Source organism: Athene cunicularia (assembly GCF_003259725.1).
Source record: "Athene cunicularia isolate RWA chromosome 4 unlocalized genomic scaffold, athCun1 chr4_part3, whole genome shotgun sequence".
In the NCBI taxonomy this organism is placed as follows: domain Eukaryota; kingdom Metazoa; phylum Chordata; class Aves; order Strigiformes; family Strigidae; genus Athene; species Athene cunicularia.
Genome location: NW_020799100.1, coordinates 20,632,074 through 20,653,864, shown reverse-complemented (window position 1 = coordinate 20,653,864; position 21,791 = coordinate 20,632,074). Strand labels below are relative to the sequence as shown.

Below are 21,791 nucleotides of genomic sequence, written 5' to 3'. Positions count from 1 at the left end.
AATAGTTCTGATGTTCATGAAAGAGTCTCTGCTCTCCCTTTTAAAAATTTTCCTATCAATATTTCTCTAAACATCCGTTAGATTAATTAGCTTCTGTTATCATGCACACCACATCTTAATTATTTAACAACACTTTACAGGAAAAATAATAGAACAATTACATTTTTTAAAAATCACTAGTTCTTGCAAAATAAAAGTTATTTCAGGATTTAATTCTATTTCTGGCACTGTATGATGGCACTTCAGAAGAGTGAAAGATACCAAAAATACCCTCCTGAATGGATATCTAATGTTATTGCATACACTAAAACCAAACCAAACAAACATTTAGAGAGGAAAGTGAGTTTTGCATTTTACAGAAAAACGCGCAGACAAATTAAATTAACTTAGAATCTTATCATAACCTCCTCCACTTTTAAATTGTAGCGATAAGTGTGATAAAAGTGAAAAATTAAACTCAGGTTTGATTCCACTGTTTAAGATGGGTTGTTTTTGACAAGGCTTATCTGTCCTGACAAAGACTTCATTCAGAGTGTCAGCCCCTTTACAGTACCCGGGGTGATGCTCTGTACCAGGTTGCTTACTTAGCATATGAAGGACAGATGTCTGCCAGACAATGCCTAATTGCTCCTGACTACAAACTGACCTAAAAAAGTCTTTCAGCTCCTGCAAGGCGATAGTGAAGAACATAAATAGGACATCTCTTGCAAAGACAACAAAATCCAGCCTTCACTGAATAAAGGTGGCCTCAACAACATAACACGGTGTTTAAGGCCCTGAACTGGGAGGACTGGAGCTGTACTTTAAGAGAACACACATAATCTACCCTGCAATTTGGTAATGCTAAGCAGAAGAGCTCCATCTAACAGATCTGCTACCAAGCAGTCATCTGTAAAAAGGAGCCCATACTTACTTCATGCTGCAAGTGACATGGGTGAGGCTTAAAAAGTACTGCTATTTGGTATCATATAGAATACAAACCAATAAGGATTAAAGGTATTACATATATTAAATATTCTGTAAGATTTCACTCTGTAAAACAGTAACTAATAGTTGTGTGCAATGATATCCTCCAGCTTTGCTTTAGCTGTCAATGGTGCAGGTTAATTTCTTGCTGCTTCTTAAGATTCCACCGAATAAGAAGTTCAATATCCATATATTATCTGCCACTTCTGGGATTTCCAAAAAACAGTCATGAAGATTTATTTTTAAGGGAATCTGCTGCTTTAGTTGCAAGTTTCCTTGAATATGGAATACAATCTGGCTGTCAGAGCAAGCAAGGCCAGTGATCACAGAAATCGCAGAAAACACCTGCCTAAAATTAGAAATAGGTTTTTTGAATCTATACCAATATAAATTCATGCATATTTAGAATATTTAAAATTAAAACTTTCAGTAAGAGAAATGAATGTGTTAGTTAAAGTTTATCCAGGAGCTGTCAGACATCTCTGATATAAACATTCCTCTGTTCATCAGGTGGATTTTCCTTTGAAACTACTTTTCTTTTAACCACCGTTGATGTGAATCAATCTTTTCAACAAAGCACTCTGTAAGGCTGTTCTGATGCTCAATCAGTTTTGAGAAGACAGTATGGCCTTTCTCAAATGGAAAATGAATCGCAGCTGTCCCTCCTTTCCTCTGGCATCTGAACACCTTTCCCAAGTTATGCTGTACCACTGCAAGTATTAATCTTCTACTGAGGCGCCAACTTCCAGATTTTTTTTTTCCTGGAATTTTAATTAGTTTACCCTGCATTACACGATGAATCGGGATTGCTTAATTTTGTCATCTGAAAACACTACAGAAAGAAGGTACACCAGACATGATTACTGGTATAATGAGCAAATAAAGTTTTTTGTAAAAATCTTGAAGAGGAAAAGAGCTGACTAATGGTTTTACAATTAGGAGTCCCTTGTAACCAAATATTTTTGTTACAATTGCCCTGAAGATGAACCGAGAAACTCCTTAAAGTAATGGTCAAGATCAAAGCCTAATTAAAGCTAAATTATTCTCTCAAAATCTCAAGAACTAAGCTCCTCTCTTCCCTTGCTATATTAGCAAACTCCCAAAAAAGGGAGAGATGGATATTCTCTCCCTTTTTTAGGTTTATTATTCAATTATCCTCTAAAAACATGAAACATTCTGAAGGTGTAACAGCAGAGTTAGAAATTAATTTTTCTAACAAGTTAGAGCACAGATATTTCCTTTTCTATCATACATTATTTCCTAGATGATATTGTTCAAAACTTCTCCTGATTACCTGGATTTTCATATGACTGAAAATACTGTTGCTTTTAGTTCAAATTTTCATTTCTTAAATCTGTAGTTCAGAGCCAATGGAAGAACTGCTGAAGTCATTTTTGTAAAGTTTTGGAAATGTTGCCCAAGTACAGTTTTAACTCTGCAAAAAGCTTATTTCTCTCTTCTCCTACATTGGTTTGGGGGTTCTTGTCTCAATTACTGTTTTTTCTTCAAATACTTGAAAAGAATTAGCAAATTCCAGCTCCAAACACTGAAATTGCAAACTGTTTCCAACTGATTAACATTCTTGGAATCCAAACCAAGAGAATATCTAACATGTCCTTTCAAAGACAGACTGCAATTTGAGAAATTGAACACTTCTGAAAGCACAAGATACACAAATAAAACGTAAGTAAAAACAGAGAAAGTATTTAATGGACTGTGCCTGCTAAGACGACTGTCCTTCTCAGTGCTATGTCATAACAGTCATGGTGTAACAGTCAAAGCTGGTGATGTCTAAAGAAAAGCTGCTGATGCCTCACGATTGTTCCCAAGAGCTGCCTGTATGTGTCTGTTCTGCATTTGATCTTTGAGAAAGAAGTCTCGAACCATCAGAGTAGCTGTCTTTTGCAAAGGAAGTTACTGCCACATCGATTTTAAGGATCTGAACACAAAATGACTTCTGTTTCAAACCCATAAAGTTTCATGTGCTACCTATTAAGTACACTGTCACATGTATTAAAAATTCCCATTCTGGCATAGTAATCATGCTTACGAGCATGAGGACTGGACTACACTTCCTCGCCTTCTAAGAGGAATGGTTTAACCCAAACAGTTCTTGAGATCCTTCAGCGTAATAAAAGGGTGATGGTGGCCAGCCACTTGCACTACGTTTTGTTGTACCTTGTGATATGAACATGACCAAAGGTAATTATCATGGACAGGTTGAGACCGTATTTTACTCTTAATACCTTCACTATGAGATCATATCCTACAACAATATAAAAATAAAACAAACTTTTTCAAAAAGGTCAAAAGATAGCACAATTAAGATATTTTTTTTTTTTGCCTAGGTTTCCTTACTGAAAGTTAAATAATTCCTTTCTTTTTCTTGGAAGAAGTTGAGAAGCAACCTTATCATTTTCTTGTTGCTGTACTTACACAGCTACCACTTCACAGAAGTTAAAGATCAAAGAGAAGGCTATGTGGAGACCAGGTTGTATTACATAAGTTCTGAAAAAAGTGAAACATTGTCTAGCAAGAAGTGGAACAAACTACAAAAGCAGGTATCTTGGAGGGGGGAGATACAGTGAGGGTGCCCACCAAGCTTTTGGACGCTCAGATAAAACAGAATTTTAGACACAAGGAACACTCAAGTACTCTACAGGCAAAGCTATGGTCAAAAAATAAGAGACAGGTGTCATGAAGCAAGACATGTGAAAAGGGCACAAAAGAGAAGCATCTTGACACCACTTTGCCTTTGAATTAAACTCTACATGGAAAGAGAAGTAAGTCAACAAAGAAGGACATAGACAATAAAACTACAGTCCACAAATGCTCTGTTCTAGTTGCCGATAATCAAAACCAAAACATAGGAAAGCATACCTCACCTCCAACCTCAGTAACCAAACTAGTACGGCAACTATGTAAGAAGCAAATAAGCAAAGGACCAAAAGTAGAAAACATAGCAAGCCATCAGGAGAAAGTCCTATGCATATGAACAATCAGTATGAGAAGTATTTTCAAGTAACCAACTTTTATTCTTGATCTACCTTTCTTAAGCAACTTCAAGTTCAAACTAAGTGCCAATCTCTACATTTTAAATTGCAAATTACTTTTCTAAATGACTTAACAAATATCCTTGAAATTTCACATGTCAACAGCTCATTAATACCTACAGTAAATGTAGCTCTCTGAAAAGAACCACAGATTTTACGTTTATTGAGACAGATAGCTGGCACAGAGAAATAGAGCTCCTTCAATTACTATTTGGCAGAAGCTAACTTTAGTTTAAAATCAGTCTACAGGAATTTATGGCAACACTGCAGTGAAGTGACTATTTTGAATAAGATTAGCTACTGTTGATGGCGATGCTTGGACAGTGTTTATAAATCAAACTTAGAACTTAGTATTTTATAATAGGCCACTTCAAAACTATCTTCCATAATCACCTATGCAGTACATTATGATAAATGCAAACATGGCTGCAGATTAAAAGTAATAAAATGATGTACACAAGGTAATGAGTGCAAGCAAACTATAAACAAAGAAAGACTTTAACCACATATGTTTTCTATACCTGGTGCCTAACTTAACTCAGACCTTTGTAGAGAACAAAAGATTAATCAAACTAGCACACCTAACTCAAACAAGTATTTCAGTAACACCAGATCTTATTTTCTTCTATTCTGAAAAAAATTTAAACTCATGATCTTTCAAGAAGAGAACAACATGCAATGTTAAAAAGTGGTATTCTAAATATAAACAGATTTTCCTGTTGATGAATTTTCTATTATACTGCTACCTCAGTAAACTGAAACTTGAAAACCCATCCAGAAATGAGTATATTAAACTAGACATACAATAGATAAGATGTTTTAATTCAGATGAATCTCTGGCAAGCTTTCTAAGACTTAACTTTTCACTTAAAATTCAAATGGCATCAGGGTGGGGGTTTTCCGTTGTTTTGGTAGGCTTTTTTTGCAAGTGTACTAACTTAAAACACAAAAAGCAGATGGCTTGAAATGCCTCCCTATTTATGGGGAAGGGGTTATACTGTATAAACATTTAATTTTTTTTTTTGCCAAGATATGAATTCTAGAACCTGATTCAGTGAGCACATACAGCAATTAAAATGACAACTATTAATATGAGTGAAGAACACATTGGTTAAGAACACCTTCCCCTGACCTTAGCCCGCACTAGAGATGGAAAATAACTCCACAAAAGAAAGGAATCTAATGTAGGAGCCTTCATTTTCATCATAAAAACAAAAGCATGTGTGAATGTAAATGAGCATATTTAAGTGAAAACAGAAATAAACAAAATCTGTATTCCACAGTTTTAATTGCCTGCTTCTGTGCGTTTTCCGAAAGGCTCTTCGTCACAGCTAAAAATAGGCATGGATAAAAGAAATCAAAGTTCCAGTGGCTATAACTATTATTACAGACTTTGATAGTCGATGAACAAGAAAAATGGAAATAACAGAAGTGGTTCATTTAACAAAATCTAAGTAGGCTACTGGTAATATATGCATTAAGCTTCAAATCCAAATGTAACTATTTTATTCATTCTATATTTGCTTATTCTAAAATAAGGTTTTTAATATTTTGGTTAGCAATCTAATAGCTAATTTAATAATTACTATACCCAAATGCTTGAAATTAACATACCCTTATACATTATGCATGATGTCTTTATAGTAACTCCAGTATCATTACTATGTGGTTACATAGTTCTTTAAAATTATTACAATCTTAAGAGCTGTCTTTGTTTCAAATGAATTAGTTACATTAAATATGGAGCATCAGGTACTGCCTTGCTGTGTACTACCCCACTGAGATGTAAAATACTAGAACATTAGCCCATTTGAGGATGTTTTTCCTTATAGTTTCTAGTTTTCTATAGGTTCTGAGAATAGTCCATAGTGCCTGAAGATTCATTAAGGTAAGTTCTTAAAGCAAATGCCTTCCTGTTGATAAAAACTACTCACTGAAGTGCATCACCTGTCCTCACTCCAGTCCAAGACAGGAAGCCAGAGACTTTGTGGGCAGTAAACAGCAAACTGAGCAATTGCAAATGCTATTTCATGCGACCAAGTTAGTGAGCTCGTCTTGCAAATTCTGCAGTTGTGTATTATTTCAAATTAGAAATAAATGTATGAAAAATGAATGCGTCCTTTGAAGGGCTGAGGCAAAAGAGGTTACAGAATTTTAATCTTGAACTGATGATGTTCAGGAGAGAAGGAAGAGCAGAAAGCATACCCTTTTTAAGCTCTTGGTGCAAGACACAGGAAAAACCAAAAACATGTATACTGTCTCTGGGAAAAGTCTCTAAACCTAGGTGCTGGTCACACAGGTGCATATCACAAGAATTTTCGCAGTTCAAAAATATGATGTAAAAATAAAACACTATGCCACCATTGTAATTTTTGGTGAACAAGTACTAACAGTCAAAGCATCTAAGCCCCCAGCACTCTTGCTGCTACCACCACCTCAAAACCACTTGTCACACTTCTCTGCCGAAATCCAGCAAGTATCAGCTAGAAAAGAGGTAACAGGTTGCCTGAAACTAGATTCCACACAGACTTTTTACTTGCTTTACATGATATTAAATATGTAAGATATTTTCTTTTCCCCCCAACTTCAGATCAAATTTTACCAAATTATCCACTTTGGTTGCATGCCTATTCATTTACCACAGCTGAAATACAGAAATTTGTTTAACCTTAGAGAATTATTATGCATTTTAGGCTACGACATCTAGCAGCAGCAGTAGTGCTTCTTAGGTAGTCATTGCTTCCTGCTTATGAATCTCTCCCTAAATCGTACTAGCCCAGCAAATTGCATAATTGCACAAACAATGGGACTGAAAAAGTAGCAAGGGGACAGGAGCCAGCTATAATCAAGATCAGTGGCAATGCTGCCACAAAATGAAAAAAAAAAAAACCCCAAACAACTGTATAATCATACCCTGAGCTCACATAAACTACAGCAGGCACAGTGTAGGTGTCTAGCACAGAAATCCCACAAAATACACTGCATTTGTTACCTTCCAGAAAAACACAAACAGTAAAGCAGGCTCAAAAGCTGCCTAGTAATGATCGACGATCTCAAAAGAGTTAAGAGAAAATTAAGAGTTTTAAAGTGCTAGATGGGAGAGAGGAGTATTTTAAGTTTACCTTGGTCAGCTGAGGCCCCAGCATTTGATCTCAAGCTTGCCTCAGAAACCAGAGCTCTAGATTTGAGTCATGCTACTAAATTTTGCTGAGCAGGTGTAAAAATAAACTCAGGTTCAAATATCTTAATTTTTAAAAAAATAACCAGTGTGCATAGTGTACAGTTACAAAGTTTATAAAAAAAAATTAACTTTGACTAGTTGGTAAAGAGAAGCAACATGAAGGTAACCTCTTCAAAGGATGTAATGAAATATGCTACTCCAAGTGCTTCAGCAAATCCTTCCGTTTCTAAGTGCAACAGAAGTACTTTTTGAATCAACTGATTTCAGTGGTACTCTGCACTCTTCTTACAAACTGGTTTAGCACGGGTTAGAGAGAAGACAGCAAACAAAAAGGACTACTGTGTTCATCTCCCCCCAACCTTAGCAGCCAAATTTCACTCATCTTCACTCTGATAATTAAAATGCAAAAATATTTGTATTAACTTCTCTAGGCATTGAGAACTGACATAAATGATACAGTCAAAAAAATGATTTTGCCATGAAATGATAATGGCTCAGGTAAAAAATTCTCACAAAACCAGAATGAGATAATTACTGTCAGGAATGATAATGAAGGGCACTAAACCTGTAACCATTCCTGTCTGTATGAAAGGAGCCGTCAACAGCGTCCTTGACCACATCACTTACGTTCAAAATTACTGAGCTAGCATGGAAAAACTGCCTGTTCTACTGATGGAAATAACACCCCAAAAATAAGGTAGACACAGAAGTGTAATATTACTTGATGCCAGATGAACACAAACAAATCCTGAAGGGCACGCTGACAGACACAAACATACTTCTAGCCAGTTTAACGCTTAAAAAGGAAAATTATTTGAGTAACTTACGAATCAACGTGAAGAACTCTCTGGCCACTTCTGGCACATGCTGCTGCAATAATAGATTCAGGCAAACCTGAAAGGACACATACAATTTTTAGAACTTAGTATGCTAAGATATATTAAAAAATAAATACTTGGTCAGAAAAAGGTAATTCAAACAAAATAAAGTTTATAATGTGAGTCACTGCATTTTAATACGCTCATGCTACTAAAATAACGAACACTATTTTGTGTTCATTAACATTTTGCTACAACCCTCTTGAACACAACACTTTTTTTGTAATAATTCTATCGCATGTCACCTGTAAACACTACAACTTCTGAATTAAAGCTTGTCAGAAGTGTCTTCTCTAAAGATGTTCTTACCATAGACAGACTGAGCACTTGCCAGCACAATGGTACCAAAATTTTAATGGGATGCTCTGTAACTGTACCTTTCCTGGCACAAACAGGTACTACCTGAGGGTATTTTTCTTTACTTCAAAGTGTTTGACATAAAGTGAAGACTGTGTTAACAACCCATTAAAATGATGTTTTAAAATTAAGAAATTTACGGTAAAGGCTGCATGCCGTCGTATATTGTCCAAGGATGCACTGAAAAGTGTGAGGGTATAAGCCTGTTAGGATGGCATGAAACAATCATGTACAGCAGACAAGAGTCCTGAACAGCACTGACTCCTCTGTATCATCTGTTAGCAAACACCTCTGGTGTGAACAGGTCTCAGAACTGTATTTGGACTTTGTTTCCAATCGAACTAACTGGTTTGCCCCCAAAGAGTGCCGGGAGGCATGCAGACCAAGACCTGAGTGTAAAGCTAAACTGCCAGCACATTAGGGACAGAAGGAACACAAGATGGTTGCCCTTTAAGTGGTATCCCTATCAAAATCTCCCATGTCATGCAGTAATGCTCTGTCCCATCAGTATACTTTCACTACATTTAGAAAAGATATGTAGTAAAAAAAAAAACAAAACAACAACAAAAAACAAACAAACCAAACAACAAAAGGCTAGTGGTATTTCTCTACCAGCAGTACCTGCTTGGAATGGCACATGATCCCAACTGGCAGTTTAATAAATAAATGAGGCCATTCTCTAACTTCTACTCCCACTCACCAGATTTTCACATGCCCACTTAGGTGACTTAGATTTCTGACTAGATTCAGAAAAGCAGCATAGCTCACTATCTAAAATGCTGTATAGCACTAGCTTGGGTGAAATCTCTTTTTAAGTGATTGATTGGCTATTTAAACAGGTAATTCAGTAAAAGCGATTAAAATTCTAAGGGACTGGTATTAGGAGACACTTAGGCTACATATTCAATTAAGGGATAAGATTAAACAAAGTGAAAGGAGTGTTTCACTGATCTGACTTACAGGGCAGTGGCAGAAGCAGCTGTACTAGTGACAATTAAAGAGAGACAGAACCACAAGTGGAAAAAGCAGGTGGTAGGGCACAAGCTCCGCTGGCTAGCTTCACACCAAGCATCACCTTCATGAGAATTTCAGGCCTGCAGTTGTCTGTTTCTTCAGAGAATGCTGCCTTCACAAATGAATAAAAGCTCAGCCTGTTGCCATGCTGATGGTTCATTTAAAACACAGAACCCAGTATGTTAAAGGTTACTGGACAAATGTTTACTACTTGTACGATACCAGTCTTCACTTAGCCAGTGTAAGAAGCTGCTAGCCTTTAATGGGATATTAAGAACAATTTAATACTTCCAGTGACAGGTACAGATAATTTTAAATGATTGAGCTATTACTAACTCTAAAACTTGAAATAAAAGTCTAGAAAACACCTAACGGGACTTGAGACACAGGAGACCATAGTTTCACAAACTCTTTAAGCCAGCAAAGGCAAATACAACCATCAAGATGAAAATACAACCTCTACCCTTATCTTCAGCCATTCCTGATCCCCTTCCACACGAAGCTGATGGTCAGTTTTTGGCAGAGCAGCTCCACAGTGGTGCTGACAGTCCAAAAGTACAAATGTTTATATCAGTATAAGGAAGGACATTTAAGACAGGCATGGCAAATTATCCAGGAAAATAGCTACAACTTCCCAGCAAACTGTCCATTTTTAAAGCTTAGTATTTTGATGGATTAAAAAAATTCCTGACTGCACTGATAGACAAAATTACAATATTTTTTTGCATTGCTGACCTGCCACAGCAAGTGAAGGCTTATCATGAAATTAATCTCCGAGGGTAGAAAGAGGGATGAACAATTGCATCAGTTCCTGGAACGTTTCACAACCTAAAGACCAATAGCCTAGAGTTGAATTTTTGGAAGAACTCAAAACACAGACCATTCTGAACAAAGAGACAAGGAGAAAATACGTAACTGCAGTACACACTTCAGGACTGTCACAAGATACTGGCTGCACACAGCTTTATTATGTAAAAGCAATTCCACATTCAGCTGTCCTCTGAAACTGTTTATATATGTTTCATTTCTCTCCATCTATAAACTATCTGGAATAGAATCTACAACTAGTGTTTTGTTTCTAGTTCCTGAAAAAGGTTTCCTCTCCTTCATTTGGGCACAGAGAATATTACTCTAGAAATGGAATTGAGAAACTTGTTTCTCCTTCCTTATTGATAAAAGCCACTGAGAAAGTGTTGTAAAACATGACCAGTGCTGCCCCGCTGACCAGGACTGGAGTTATAGCTACTAGGGCATAACTGATTGCTTTAAGCTTGATCCAATTGATACTGTGTTGGAGGTCTGTTCTTCCATTAACCTTGGATGAAATTGTTCCCCGAATTAGCTTCCTCGCTCTTGAAAGCGGGCATCAATTTTCTTCACCAACCCTTTGCTTGTAAGATACTGTGGCCCCCGGAGTACCCACTGGCAACAGAATGAGAAAGTGTAAGAAAGGCAAGGCCCATGCATTTTAGCTTTTGGAGAGGATCTTACAACAACTTGATGGAGCAAGACACCATATATTCTTAGGTGACAAAACCTCAGTAAACCAAAGAAATAACACTGTGCCTTGGCAAAAGATTCTGAATTCTCTTCTCCAACAGAAATAAAAGCACATGGAAAATAGGTGGCTTTGTCAAATTCAAGTTACTCCTCCATTTGATCTGTACTGCATGACGATTACTTTACAAAAGCCTTTGCCAAGAAAGGCTCTGGTAAACAGACCATTATAATATAGTTATAGATAGTTGCTCTCTGCCTAAGAAAAAAAAACTAACTCGGAAAAGTCTCCTCAGAGAAATGGTGGAGATTTATTTAATGACAGCATGTGAAGGTGAACTTTCTCCTACCGGATGCTCACAGAGCTGTGAAAAATAGGTTCCCTTCAGATTATTCAATAACAGAGAACTATATTTTTTTTTTATTAATTGATCCTATTTGGAAACAGTTTCCTATTCTGAACTGTGATTAGTCAAAAACTCTAAACTGGATTATATTCAGGTTTTGAAATGCATTCAGACCCTAGCCACAGGGTAGAGCAGACTCCAAAACTCCTTACTCACGGTTTGGTTTGAAGATTATGATTTACTACAGAATTCAAGTGATTGCAGGGGAAAGGCTGTATTCCCAATATTGATTCTTAAGTTTCACTTATGCCTAATGATTAAATACAGCTGAGTACCTCTAAAATGATTTCCTCATGAAGGATTATTCTAACACTTCCTGCCACGCATGCTTCTTGGGGAACAGTCAGCTTCCAATTTTGCCAGTTTAAGGGATGAAGGACATAGCACTAGAACCTGTGTCACTCATTAAGTTTAATGTTTTTGAACAAGCAGTTGAGTAGTGATGTGGATCCAATAATTTGCATCAAAGAACAGCAAGATCTAAGTGAGAATCTACATTGCCTTTCAGATAAAAAAAAATAAAAATAAGACTGTACTGCTATCAAAATCAATAATCTAATTACTGAATCAAGAAATCTGCCCTCTGGCATAATTAATAGTAACAAATATTTTCCTACTAAGTTTTATACATATTAGTTACTGTGAAACACAGTAGATACCTGATTTTACTGTATCTGAAATGAAAAGGACTACTTCAAAAGAGCGTTTTCTCAAGTAAGGTTTCAAATACAGACAATTTTTAGATTTGCAACGGTATTAGCAGGAAATAAGTCTGAATAGTAATCGCATGATCCAACCACAAGAAAGCAGCAACAGATCCAGACTTCAGTATGTTATACATAAACATCTGGCAGCATAAAAGGGATTTATGTAGAGAAATAAGGAGTCCATACAATTCTTGTATCAATTTAATATGCTGACTCAGAAGTTCTTCATATTTGAGGCAGAATCAATTCAGAAATAGCAGTGCTTGTTATCAAGAAGTATAAACACTCTCTGTGCTTCCTGGCCCTTTCATATCCAACTTTAGAATGCTTACACATGAAATATTTACATGATGTTAAATTGTCCTGAACCTCATTTCTCTTACCAGGAAAAACAAAGATAAAGAGTTTTCTTTCATGAAGGAGGACTGATTAGTACCAGTTAAAATCTGTATGATCTTAAAGCCATTGCCTTCTTTCTCCAATTACTAACCTCCATTTATCAGATGCAGTATTATGTAAATTAGCCTCTCTGGCCTTCTCAAGGAAAGGTTAATTTAAAATTTCAATGAAGTAGGACATCGTATCTGCAGACAGATATAAAAATAAGCACAAAATTGGAGATTTCACACAGAATCATCTAGGCTAGAAAGGACCCTGGAGATCATCTAGTCCAACCATTCGCCTAGCACAGTTCCCACCTACAGCATATCCTCAAGCTCTAAATCGACCCTACTCTTGAACACCTCCAGCGATGGGGACTCCACCACCTCCCTGGGCAGCCCATTCCAATGCCTAACAACTTGTTCTGTAAAGAAATGCTTCCTAATATCTAGTCTGAACTTTCTCCGGCACAACTCATTAATTCCACTCACTCACTCATCCACTAATTTCACTCATTAGTGATCTCTGGGTCACGAACAGGTTCTAACAGGTAGAATTTCATAGGTACTTCCTGTCCAGAAAGCGATGCATTCGCATGAATCCATGACACTGCCCCACTGAAATACAAACGCAAAGTCAAAGTGAACCAACTTCTAAGTCTTTCTAGTATTGGTCTGGGAAAAGTGCCCTGCTGTGTTTGGACTTCTTGCATCCTCTTGGAAAGATACTGAAAAAAATGGCAAGCAGATTCAACTGTAACAAGCTAGCTCCAATTAGACTAACAAATGGCTCACTTCAGTATGGAGCAGCTGAAGTTAGTCCTACGAATTTTCCTGTTTCTCCAGTTTTCTGTATAATGCATTGGAAACTGCTACAAGAGATTCCAGGACTACATCCAAAACAGTTGTAGCACCAGAATGCAGTAACCCAGCAAGCAGACAGTATAAACACTCAGTTCACAACCATCTTACGATGAAGAGTCCAGCCCACTTTTGATAGCAGTACTTGTCACCACCAGCTGTCAAAGCACTATCTCTAGCCTTCCTGGACACGTAAGAGGCAGATTTATCTCAATAAATCTTACAGATGTGGCTGCTGCAAGCTGACCTTGAAGTCTACATCTGGTTGTTTCCAGCAACCTCTGACCAAGATAATCTCCACTACGTGAATTTTTGGACCTTGTCTATGAAGCAAAATCAGCCATACTTTCATTTTCAAGAATATAAAGTGTTTTACAAGTAAATAAACAAAAAAATAGAGGAATTAGATACACATTATATACAGTTATCAAGATACCAATGCTATTTTCAGTTCCAACACAGCAAAATTAAAATTAGAGATAACTGCTAAGATAGAAAACTCTTCAGCTTTAGAAGTCAACTGCTTTTAAAAGCTTTACAAAATAATGAAAAGATATAATTCATCTCTGTGTAATCAAAAATTAATTTCAGGCCTACACATTCTGTGTATTCTAATTAGTGGCTATACATAATGCTATAATGATGCACTGCCTCTTCAAGTGACTTTAAATGGATACATTCACTGCCCCAAGCAATTTATAAACTAAACAGCTTCGTCTGTGTGGAAGCATTTTGGTTCCTGAGTTCTTCACTGTAAACTATTTTCCAGTCATCCAGCTGATAAGCTTTTACTGAATTACACAAGATTCATCTTGAAAAAGTCTAAATGTTTAATTTGCTTCACTGTATCTACTAAATAAATCACAAGTGGCTTTTTCATAATATAAAATGTTGAAGGGAAATATATTAAAAATGCTGGAACACAGACAATTTCAAAACAATCTTCTGGAGTCAGATAGTTGACCAGCTGCAATAAATTCTGTTTGTATCCGAACTTCTAAAAAGAGAAGAGCAGCTGACTCTGGAGAAGCTCACTACACAGTCTTCGTGGTATGTTTTGGGTATTTTATAATTTAATTGCAAATGAAGTTGAAATACTTATTGTATATAATATTTTAGGTTAAAGCTAGCTCATTAAAATTGATAGTAGGTTTGATTTATCTTATTATATGCTCTTATTGCAGAATAGTATCAGAAAATATTTCTGCATCACAGAATATGGTAGTGGCATAGAAATGACGATCCACTAAGACAAGTAAGAAAACTGGTCAAGGAAAGAGCCACAGGTAACAAGTTTCTTCTCCTGCATTAGTAATTCCATATAGTTATCTGTGCACCATCAGAGGAACATGGCAATGAAAAACACCGCATCTCATAGTTGGTGCAAATAAACATTACTTAGAAAAGGAACAGAAGCAGACACTTATGCTTCAAATAAAAATTTAACTTGTTACTAAAATTCATGCTCAAACCAAGCAGTGCTCCCTGAAGAGGAAAATAAATAAATAAATCACTAAATAAATAAAGAAATCAGTAAGAGGATGCACTTTCTGAATTTGGCTCCAAGTCATAACAGCCTAGAAAAATGAACATCAAAAGCATCAGAAAAATTAACATACATGAGATCTAGACAACAGCACGAATGCAACACAATTTTAGCTTATTAAACACTTATATAAAAATTGTATAACTGGATGAGTCACGTCTCTTGTGTGGTAAAGTTCTACTGCATCTAAACAGTTCACTCATGGAATGTCTACGACGCTGAATCAAGGTAACAGATTAAAAAAAAAGAGTAGTGCCCAATTTGGCAGACCACTTTTTGAACTACATACAGGTGAAAGCAGATTACTTCAAGGTGAAGAACTGGGAAGGAACAGCAGCAGCTTTACTTTTCGCAATGAGAGGGCTACCTTCCAGCAGAAGGGCAATTTTTGCAGAAATATCAAATTTGCGTACTTTTATATAAATAAATATTATCTGTACAAGTACATCCCTTGAAATCTCATCTATTAAAGAAGATGACAGGTAAAATCTAGAAGAGTCTTGGTGTCCGAAAAAAAAAAAATTGTGTTGAATAAAGAGGTTTGTAAGTGGATTTGTCTAGCACATACTACAGCTACGAGTCTAATCTCTGGTTTACAGATAAAGCAAACAAGCAGTAGATAAAGAAAAAGCAAAGTACATAAATTAAAAGATCTGTTTTGATTGAATTTTTTAATTTTTACCCAAGTCTGCTAATGCTTTCAATTCCTTTTCTGACTCCCTGCAGGAAGACAGCTTGCTCTCCTTGCTCCTTATACATTTTTAAACATTTCATAAAAAGAGATTTTAGAAGTTAAAAGTTTCTACTCCTACATTAGTAATTCTGTGTGCTCACAGAGGCTCTTACAAAACGCTCTGGTTGGCTCTAGCACAACCTCAGTGCACCAGGAGGGGTGACTTCTTGTAGGACTGAATTGCCAGCTTTACCACCACTCTCCAAACAGTGGAATGACATTTTCTACTGGGCACAGACAGACACGTCTTTTTGACTACCCTTGATTCAGCAAGGTACTTTGAAATTCTAGTCTAAGAATTTTTGTAGAGGCATTTTTCACCTTGATATGTAGATGACCTACTCTGTATTTTTCACAGCAGGATCACAGGAGTACTACAGTCTGCTATTTTCTAAAATCAGAAATATAATCTGGAAAACCCAAAGAACATTAATAGGCTGAGAAGGACAACAAAAGACTCACAAAATACTGAATTTTCTTACAAGAGCAGCAAGGGACATTTCACAGTATCTGGGAAAGAATCCTATCTGAGATTATCAGTGGGAGTCCAAGCCTCCAAGAAGGTTATCACAGCACCTCTGCTACGCAAAAAAAATCAGAATAGAACGCACGCCAGAAAACAACCCCTCAGTTTTAGTCAGATTAAAAAAAAAATAAATTCAATAAGAAGATAAAGGTATGTTTACATGTAGAGAATACTAAAAAAAGAAAGGGGGGGGGCAGGGGGGAAGAAAACTGACTCAGTGTTCATTTTGTCTGACATGGACAGGTAATGACTTATTTACAAATGATAATAATAATATGGGTCTATTGCCTTCTTCCAGACATCAACATCACAAGTCAGTGCCACTGTATTAGTCCACAATGACCAATGACATCAAAAAATATCCACCTTCAGCTGGCTTTCCATCTAGCTTCTATTGTAAAACTAGCTGCTGGTGTAAACTGAAGACTGCATACTTACATAAGATCATGTAACAAAAATATCAGCCCAGAAGATGTATCAGAATATTTTAGGTATATCCTAAAGATATCCTGCAACAATAAAAACATCAGGAATTGTTCATTTTTCAGGGTTTTGGGTTGTGGGTTTTTTGTGTTGTTTTTTGTTTGTTTGTTTGGGGTTTTTTTAGGGTTTTTTGGGGGTTTTTTTAAATCAATCTTCAGTTTTAACTTCATAATTCACATCTATAATATTTAGGTCAGTTTTTGACGGTATATTTTTAAAATTGTATTAGTATCTGGAAGTGATTTTTCTTAACACTCTAACACTATACTTACATAAGATAAACATAAAGTACTTATACCACTCCCAGCATATCAAACAATAAATAATGGATTCTCTTGACAGGACTTTGATGACCTGGCAAAGCCCGAGTGCTTTCAGCCAAAATCATATGAAACCATAAATCACTCTTTATTTTATAGAATATTTCAAAGTGGATTCCTGCTTTCTACCTTGAAAGTCATTTCATGTGTTATTTATAACCACTGAAAACCAGAATGGAAAGAAAATTGCATAGAACTAGAAAATTTACTGTGACTGCTTTTATAAAGAATAACTCCTTTTTACAAAAAAAATTAGAATTACTAGCAGAAAAACTTGTGAATACAACCACCTTTTAAAGAGCCATATCCTTTATTTTACAACCTCACCAGCAGTTAATACAGGTCTTCTGGAGTAGGAGAGACAAGTTTAAGAAGTTAAGATTGAATATGATCCAACCAACTGAAGAAATTCAAAGGTAAGGATGACCCTGCATCCTCATCCCACCACGCAGAAATATGCACAGCCATGTTGCAAATCTTCGCACCTACAGCAGTTTCTGCCATAAATTCAACACTGCTGAATGTTTTGCCTATGAATTTTCCTATTTGACAGCTGCTTGAAGACAAAAGCTCGGCCACTGACTCTTAGCTCTGTGTCACTCTCAAATAGGTGCCTGCTTTTTGGAATAAATATTTATGGAAGAATGCACGATGTTCCCTCTTGCTATAAATGTACTACCATTTTAATGCCTGCACCAGTTTAAAAGTTGACCCCACAAAAGCTTATCAATAATGAACTCATTTAAACGAACAAGACTTAACGCCCACCTTGAATTCCTCAAGCAAGCACTTACATCGGCCCTCCAAAACCCAGATCCTACAGGCCTTCAGACAAAGAAAAATCACTGAATATAACTTTCCAGAGAACAGACCTTCCAAAATACCACAACTGCTCTGAGGATTGACGATATTGCATAATATCTGCTTTGGCAGAGAATCATCCAATAAATCGATTCCTGTTTGGTTAGTGGGTAACTTGACCATAGTTCTACAGTCAAAAAGCAGCAAAGTAGGGATACAAGAATGGGGGGTAGAAGAGGGACTTCAACACTGCAACAAAAAAGGGGGCAGAACAAAAAATGGTGTAATAACAGCTTTAATTCTCATATTGTGGTGTCATTGACAACCTCAAGATATGCCCACTGATTTTATGTCATATGTTAATCTAGATTTCTTTAGAACTATGGATATAAATTCCGTGATAGTAGTGAAACTTTTGCTGCTGAACCCATCAGGACTAGTATTTTTGTACTACACATCCATGCAAACTTGCCCGCACAAGAAAATGTTTAAACTGGGTTAAGGAAAAGTAGTTTCTTCAATAAGCGAATTCACTTTTTCCAGAAAAATATTGATCAAGTAATTGAACCTAAGCATTAAATGGAGTACTAACGACTAAAATTTGGTGTGAGGTTCCATTTTCATTAAGCTTACTACAGGGAAACAGTTAAATGAGCCTGAAATAAAAACGAATTTAGATCTAATGCTACCACTCAATCTAATTACTAAAATTAACAGATGCACAAATTATAAAACCAGAAAAAGGCCACACATGCAGAAGAGAATACAATTACTACTATGCAGTTAAAAAGATCATTAACACAAACATTCTAGTTATTACAACAATTAAATATCCATAGGTACAGTTATATGATTAGAAAACAGAGTTAAAGACAAGGCTAAAATATTCCCTCAGGAGTCATTTCCCAGAAGAGAAGACAGATAAAGTTTTACTTTGAATAATCTTCCATACTGAGTAATATAATACAGATTTAAAAAGCAGTTAACAGTGGTAGTCACCATTTATGTATGCTCTTATTAAAAAGGAATGCAAAGAAAAGACAAAATAATTCCTAAAATGTGGAATTCTGAAAATCTTGAAATCAGTTATAGAAGTATTCTCCACAGGTGGGCAAAACCACATCCTTTTAATACAAATCCACACCACCATCACCACCAAATACAGCATTATTTGAGTGGAATAATTTAGCTCGAAGGATTTCCCTCCCCCAACGTCGAAGCTCTAACATTACACAATCATTCCAAAGCAGGGAAGATCGTATTTGATGGGTGTCGCGTGACAAACTCTCACTAGCACAGACAGTGCAGCCAAAAGTGCCTTTGCTGGTGAACTGCCAGTTTCAGGAGAATTCTTCTAATAGCGTGCTTAGGCGTGCACAGCCTCTTCTGTCTGTGACACCCCGCCACCAGCCAGGCTCCTCCGCGGTGAGCAGCCTGGTATTACTGAACACACGGATCCAGCGAGCGGAGCGTATCATGAGCCATGAAAGTCAGCACACAAGAGTAGGCTGCCACTGCCGGATCGACACCCTCGGCCTGCACCCAGTGCCTGTAAGACCCCGCAGCACAAGGGCTGACAGAGCAAGAGAAATGATGTTCTACCTTCATCAAAAAATTACAAAAGCTCCAAAAGAAAATTCTGGCAGCAGGTTTTTACCTTCGGAAGATTGTCTTATCTATGTAAGTTATAGTCAGCTCTTTTAAAGAGGTAACGGTAACACCTTCACTAGCTTCCCTAGCAGCTAGAATAGCTACTCCTACTACTACCATTTTCACCTTCTAGCTTCCTTATTATCTAGAATAGCTAAACAGCCTAACATTAATACTAATTTTATAAACCTCAGTTTCCTTCAATTTTCTACATCACTGCATCTACATAAATACTATTTTTCTCATTGCAGTAAAAAATTAATCATCCTCAACAATCAAAGTAGTTACATGATTTTTAATATTTCACCCTTCTAGTTTGGTGCTTTAGCCTTTCATTATTTACCATTCTGCTCATACACTCTAAATATTCATAACTCCGAACATGTATGAAAATGTCAGATTCATTACTGCAGCTTCCATTCACACAACAGGGTTAAGAACACAAAAGGTATCTCTTTATTTGCTCGAGAACCTTAATTTTGTATTTTTTGTAGAGTTATGGTCAACAATGGGGACAATACATTTTTATTTATAATCTCTCACAAAGTCCACTACTACATCAAAAATCCTTTGAGCAATTATACATACGATGTAAGGGAATTACTTTTTTCTGGTAAACATTAAAATCAGCAATTACATTAAGAAATTCATTCATTCTATTCCAAATTGCTAGAAAAGCAGTCTTAAATCAGGACAAAATTTGACAGATTCGTGAACTCTGAAAACATACTTCCTAACTTCACATATAAAACAGGAACATTTAGAAGCGTCTTCCCTTTTGTGATCCAACCAACATCCCGAGCTGACTGTTGAAGATCTTCATAAATGCAAACAAAATCTGAGTGTAAATCTGGGACCTATAAAGAATAATATATTTGGAACATTTTAAGACTAGAGCTCAATGATGAATTTAAGATGAAGGGTTTATCAAGACCTGTTCAAACCAGGCCACTCACTGGGTTCTACAAAACTGGAATCTAATGCAGTACTTACAGATAATAATAATACACAAGCAGCAAATATCTTACTCCTGAAGGAATATTTTAGAATTGGTCTTGTAGTTAGTGTTGTGGTATGTTTCAGTGAGACACTCAAAACCTCCATCATTATTTACCTTAACAAAAAACAGGATGAACTCGTACAGAATACAGAAAGTGCAGGCAGTTCCAGAAAGTTCAGAGTTAAATCTCTCATACACGCAATCATTCAACTTCATATTTATTCATATACTGAGAAATACACTTTAGTGAGGAGAACTCAAAAAAAAAAAAGGGGGGGGGGGCTATCTGTAAAGGGGCATAGAGATTAGAAAAAAGTTCTATAAATTCTTGTATTATAGGATACAATAAAACCAAGAGAGATTATCAGCATATACCATCTATACTGCAACAGCATGGCATTTAGCTCTTCAGAACTATTTTCAATGCATAAAGGTAAATTTGACAAGCGGGAAGGTATTTTGGGAATAAGGTCTGCCAAGGCTGGTTGTAAAGGCGGGCAAAGCTTTCTGAAGTACTAAAGGAGCACCTGACCAGAGCATGCAGGGGCAGGAGGCCACCTGACCGGCTCCTAAGGACGGGGTTCATGGAGAGCCCCCTCCCCAGTTCAAGCCCCGCACCACATGTACCTTCGTGCCACCTCTATTTCTAAGCAAATCTTGACACTTAAATCTTAGTATCAACCCTAGAGCTGCCTGCGAGTGCTCGGATTTCTGGCGCAGCACTGTCCAGGCAGGTACCCTCGGCAGCCCCAGGCCTCCGAGGCCCGCCCCCCCCCCTTCCCTCCTTTTCCTCTGAAGCCTTAAGTCACAGTTCAGTCTTGCTCTGCTTCTTCCCTCACCTTACAAAGAAATGAAAGGGGAATCAGGGGTGAAAAACTGAATCTACTGTTTCAGGTAGCCCCTCCTGAATTAGCACTCTGAGTGAAAAAGCAAGAATAAAAAGATATATTTGAAAAAGGCAGATTCAGCAGTGTAGGCAAAAAACCTAGCACAGAATACCTGTGCCAGAACACGTTGGAAATTTCTAGAAAGTTTTGCTTTTTATTTTGCGTTTAATGGCCTATATGGCTTAAAACTAATCTCTTAATATTATTCATTGTGTATGATTATATTAAAGTCTTAACACCTTAAATCAATAATAACAATAAACCAGCTAGCAGCCTGTTAACACCTTATTACAAGCTCCTTGTTCACATAGCAAGAGAATAGTGAAAATAGTATAAGGCTACTAATGGAAACCAGAGACCACCTTACCCCCGTGGTACTGCCAGACCTGCTAGAACAGAGTACAGCACAGAAAACAGTCTAACAGGAAACATCAAACAACGCCAGAAGAAAAAATACATAGATTTAAACATCAGTACTTGATTACCATGCTAAGAAATATATAACAGAGAAAATTAGTAGTTACGGCTTCAGATATAAAAGTAG

At 36.7% G+C, this 21,791-nt stretch overlaps 1 protein-coding gene across 5 annotated transcripts in view; it reads right to left on the bottom strand.

Moving 5' to 3' along the window:
• Positions 1-21,791, bottom strand: part of CHM (CHM, Rab escort protein 1) — an 86,049-nt gene that overhangs the window by 46,552 nt on the left and 17,706 nt on the right. The window contains exons 1-2 of one of the 5 annotated variants that reach the window (XM_026848620.1): positions 20,354-20,482; positions 8,024-8,094 (exon numbers count right to left, since the gene is read on the bottom strand). In XM_026848620.1, coding sequence (XP_026704421.1) covers positions 8,024-8,094; positions 20,354-20,467 — 185 coding nt within the window. In that variant the 5' untranslated portion in view covers positions 20,468-20,482. Of the gene's footprint in view, positions 1-8,023; positions 8,095-10,764; positions 11,394-20,353; positions 20,483-21,791 lie in introns of those variants that run through there. The other 4 variants (XM_026848621.1, XM_026848623.1, XM_026848622.1 and 1 more) reach the window with 4 other exon arrangements.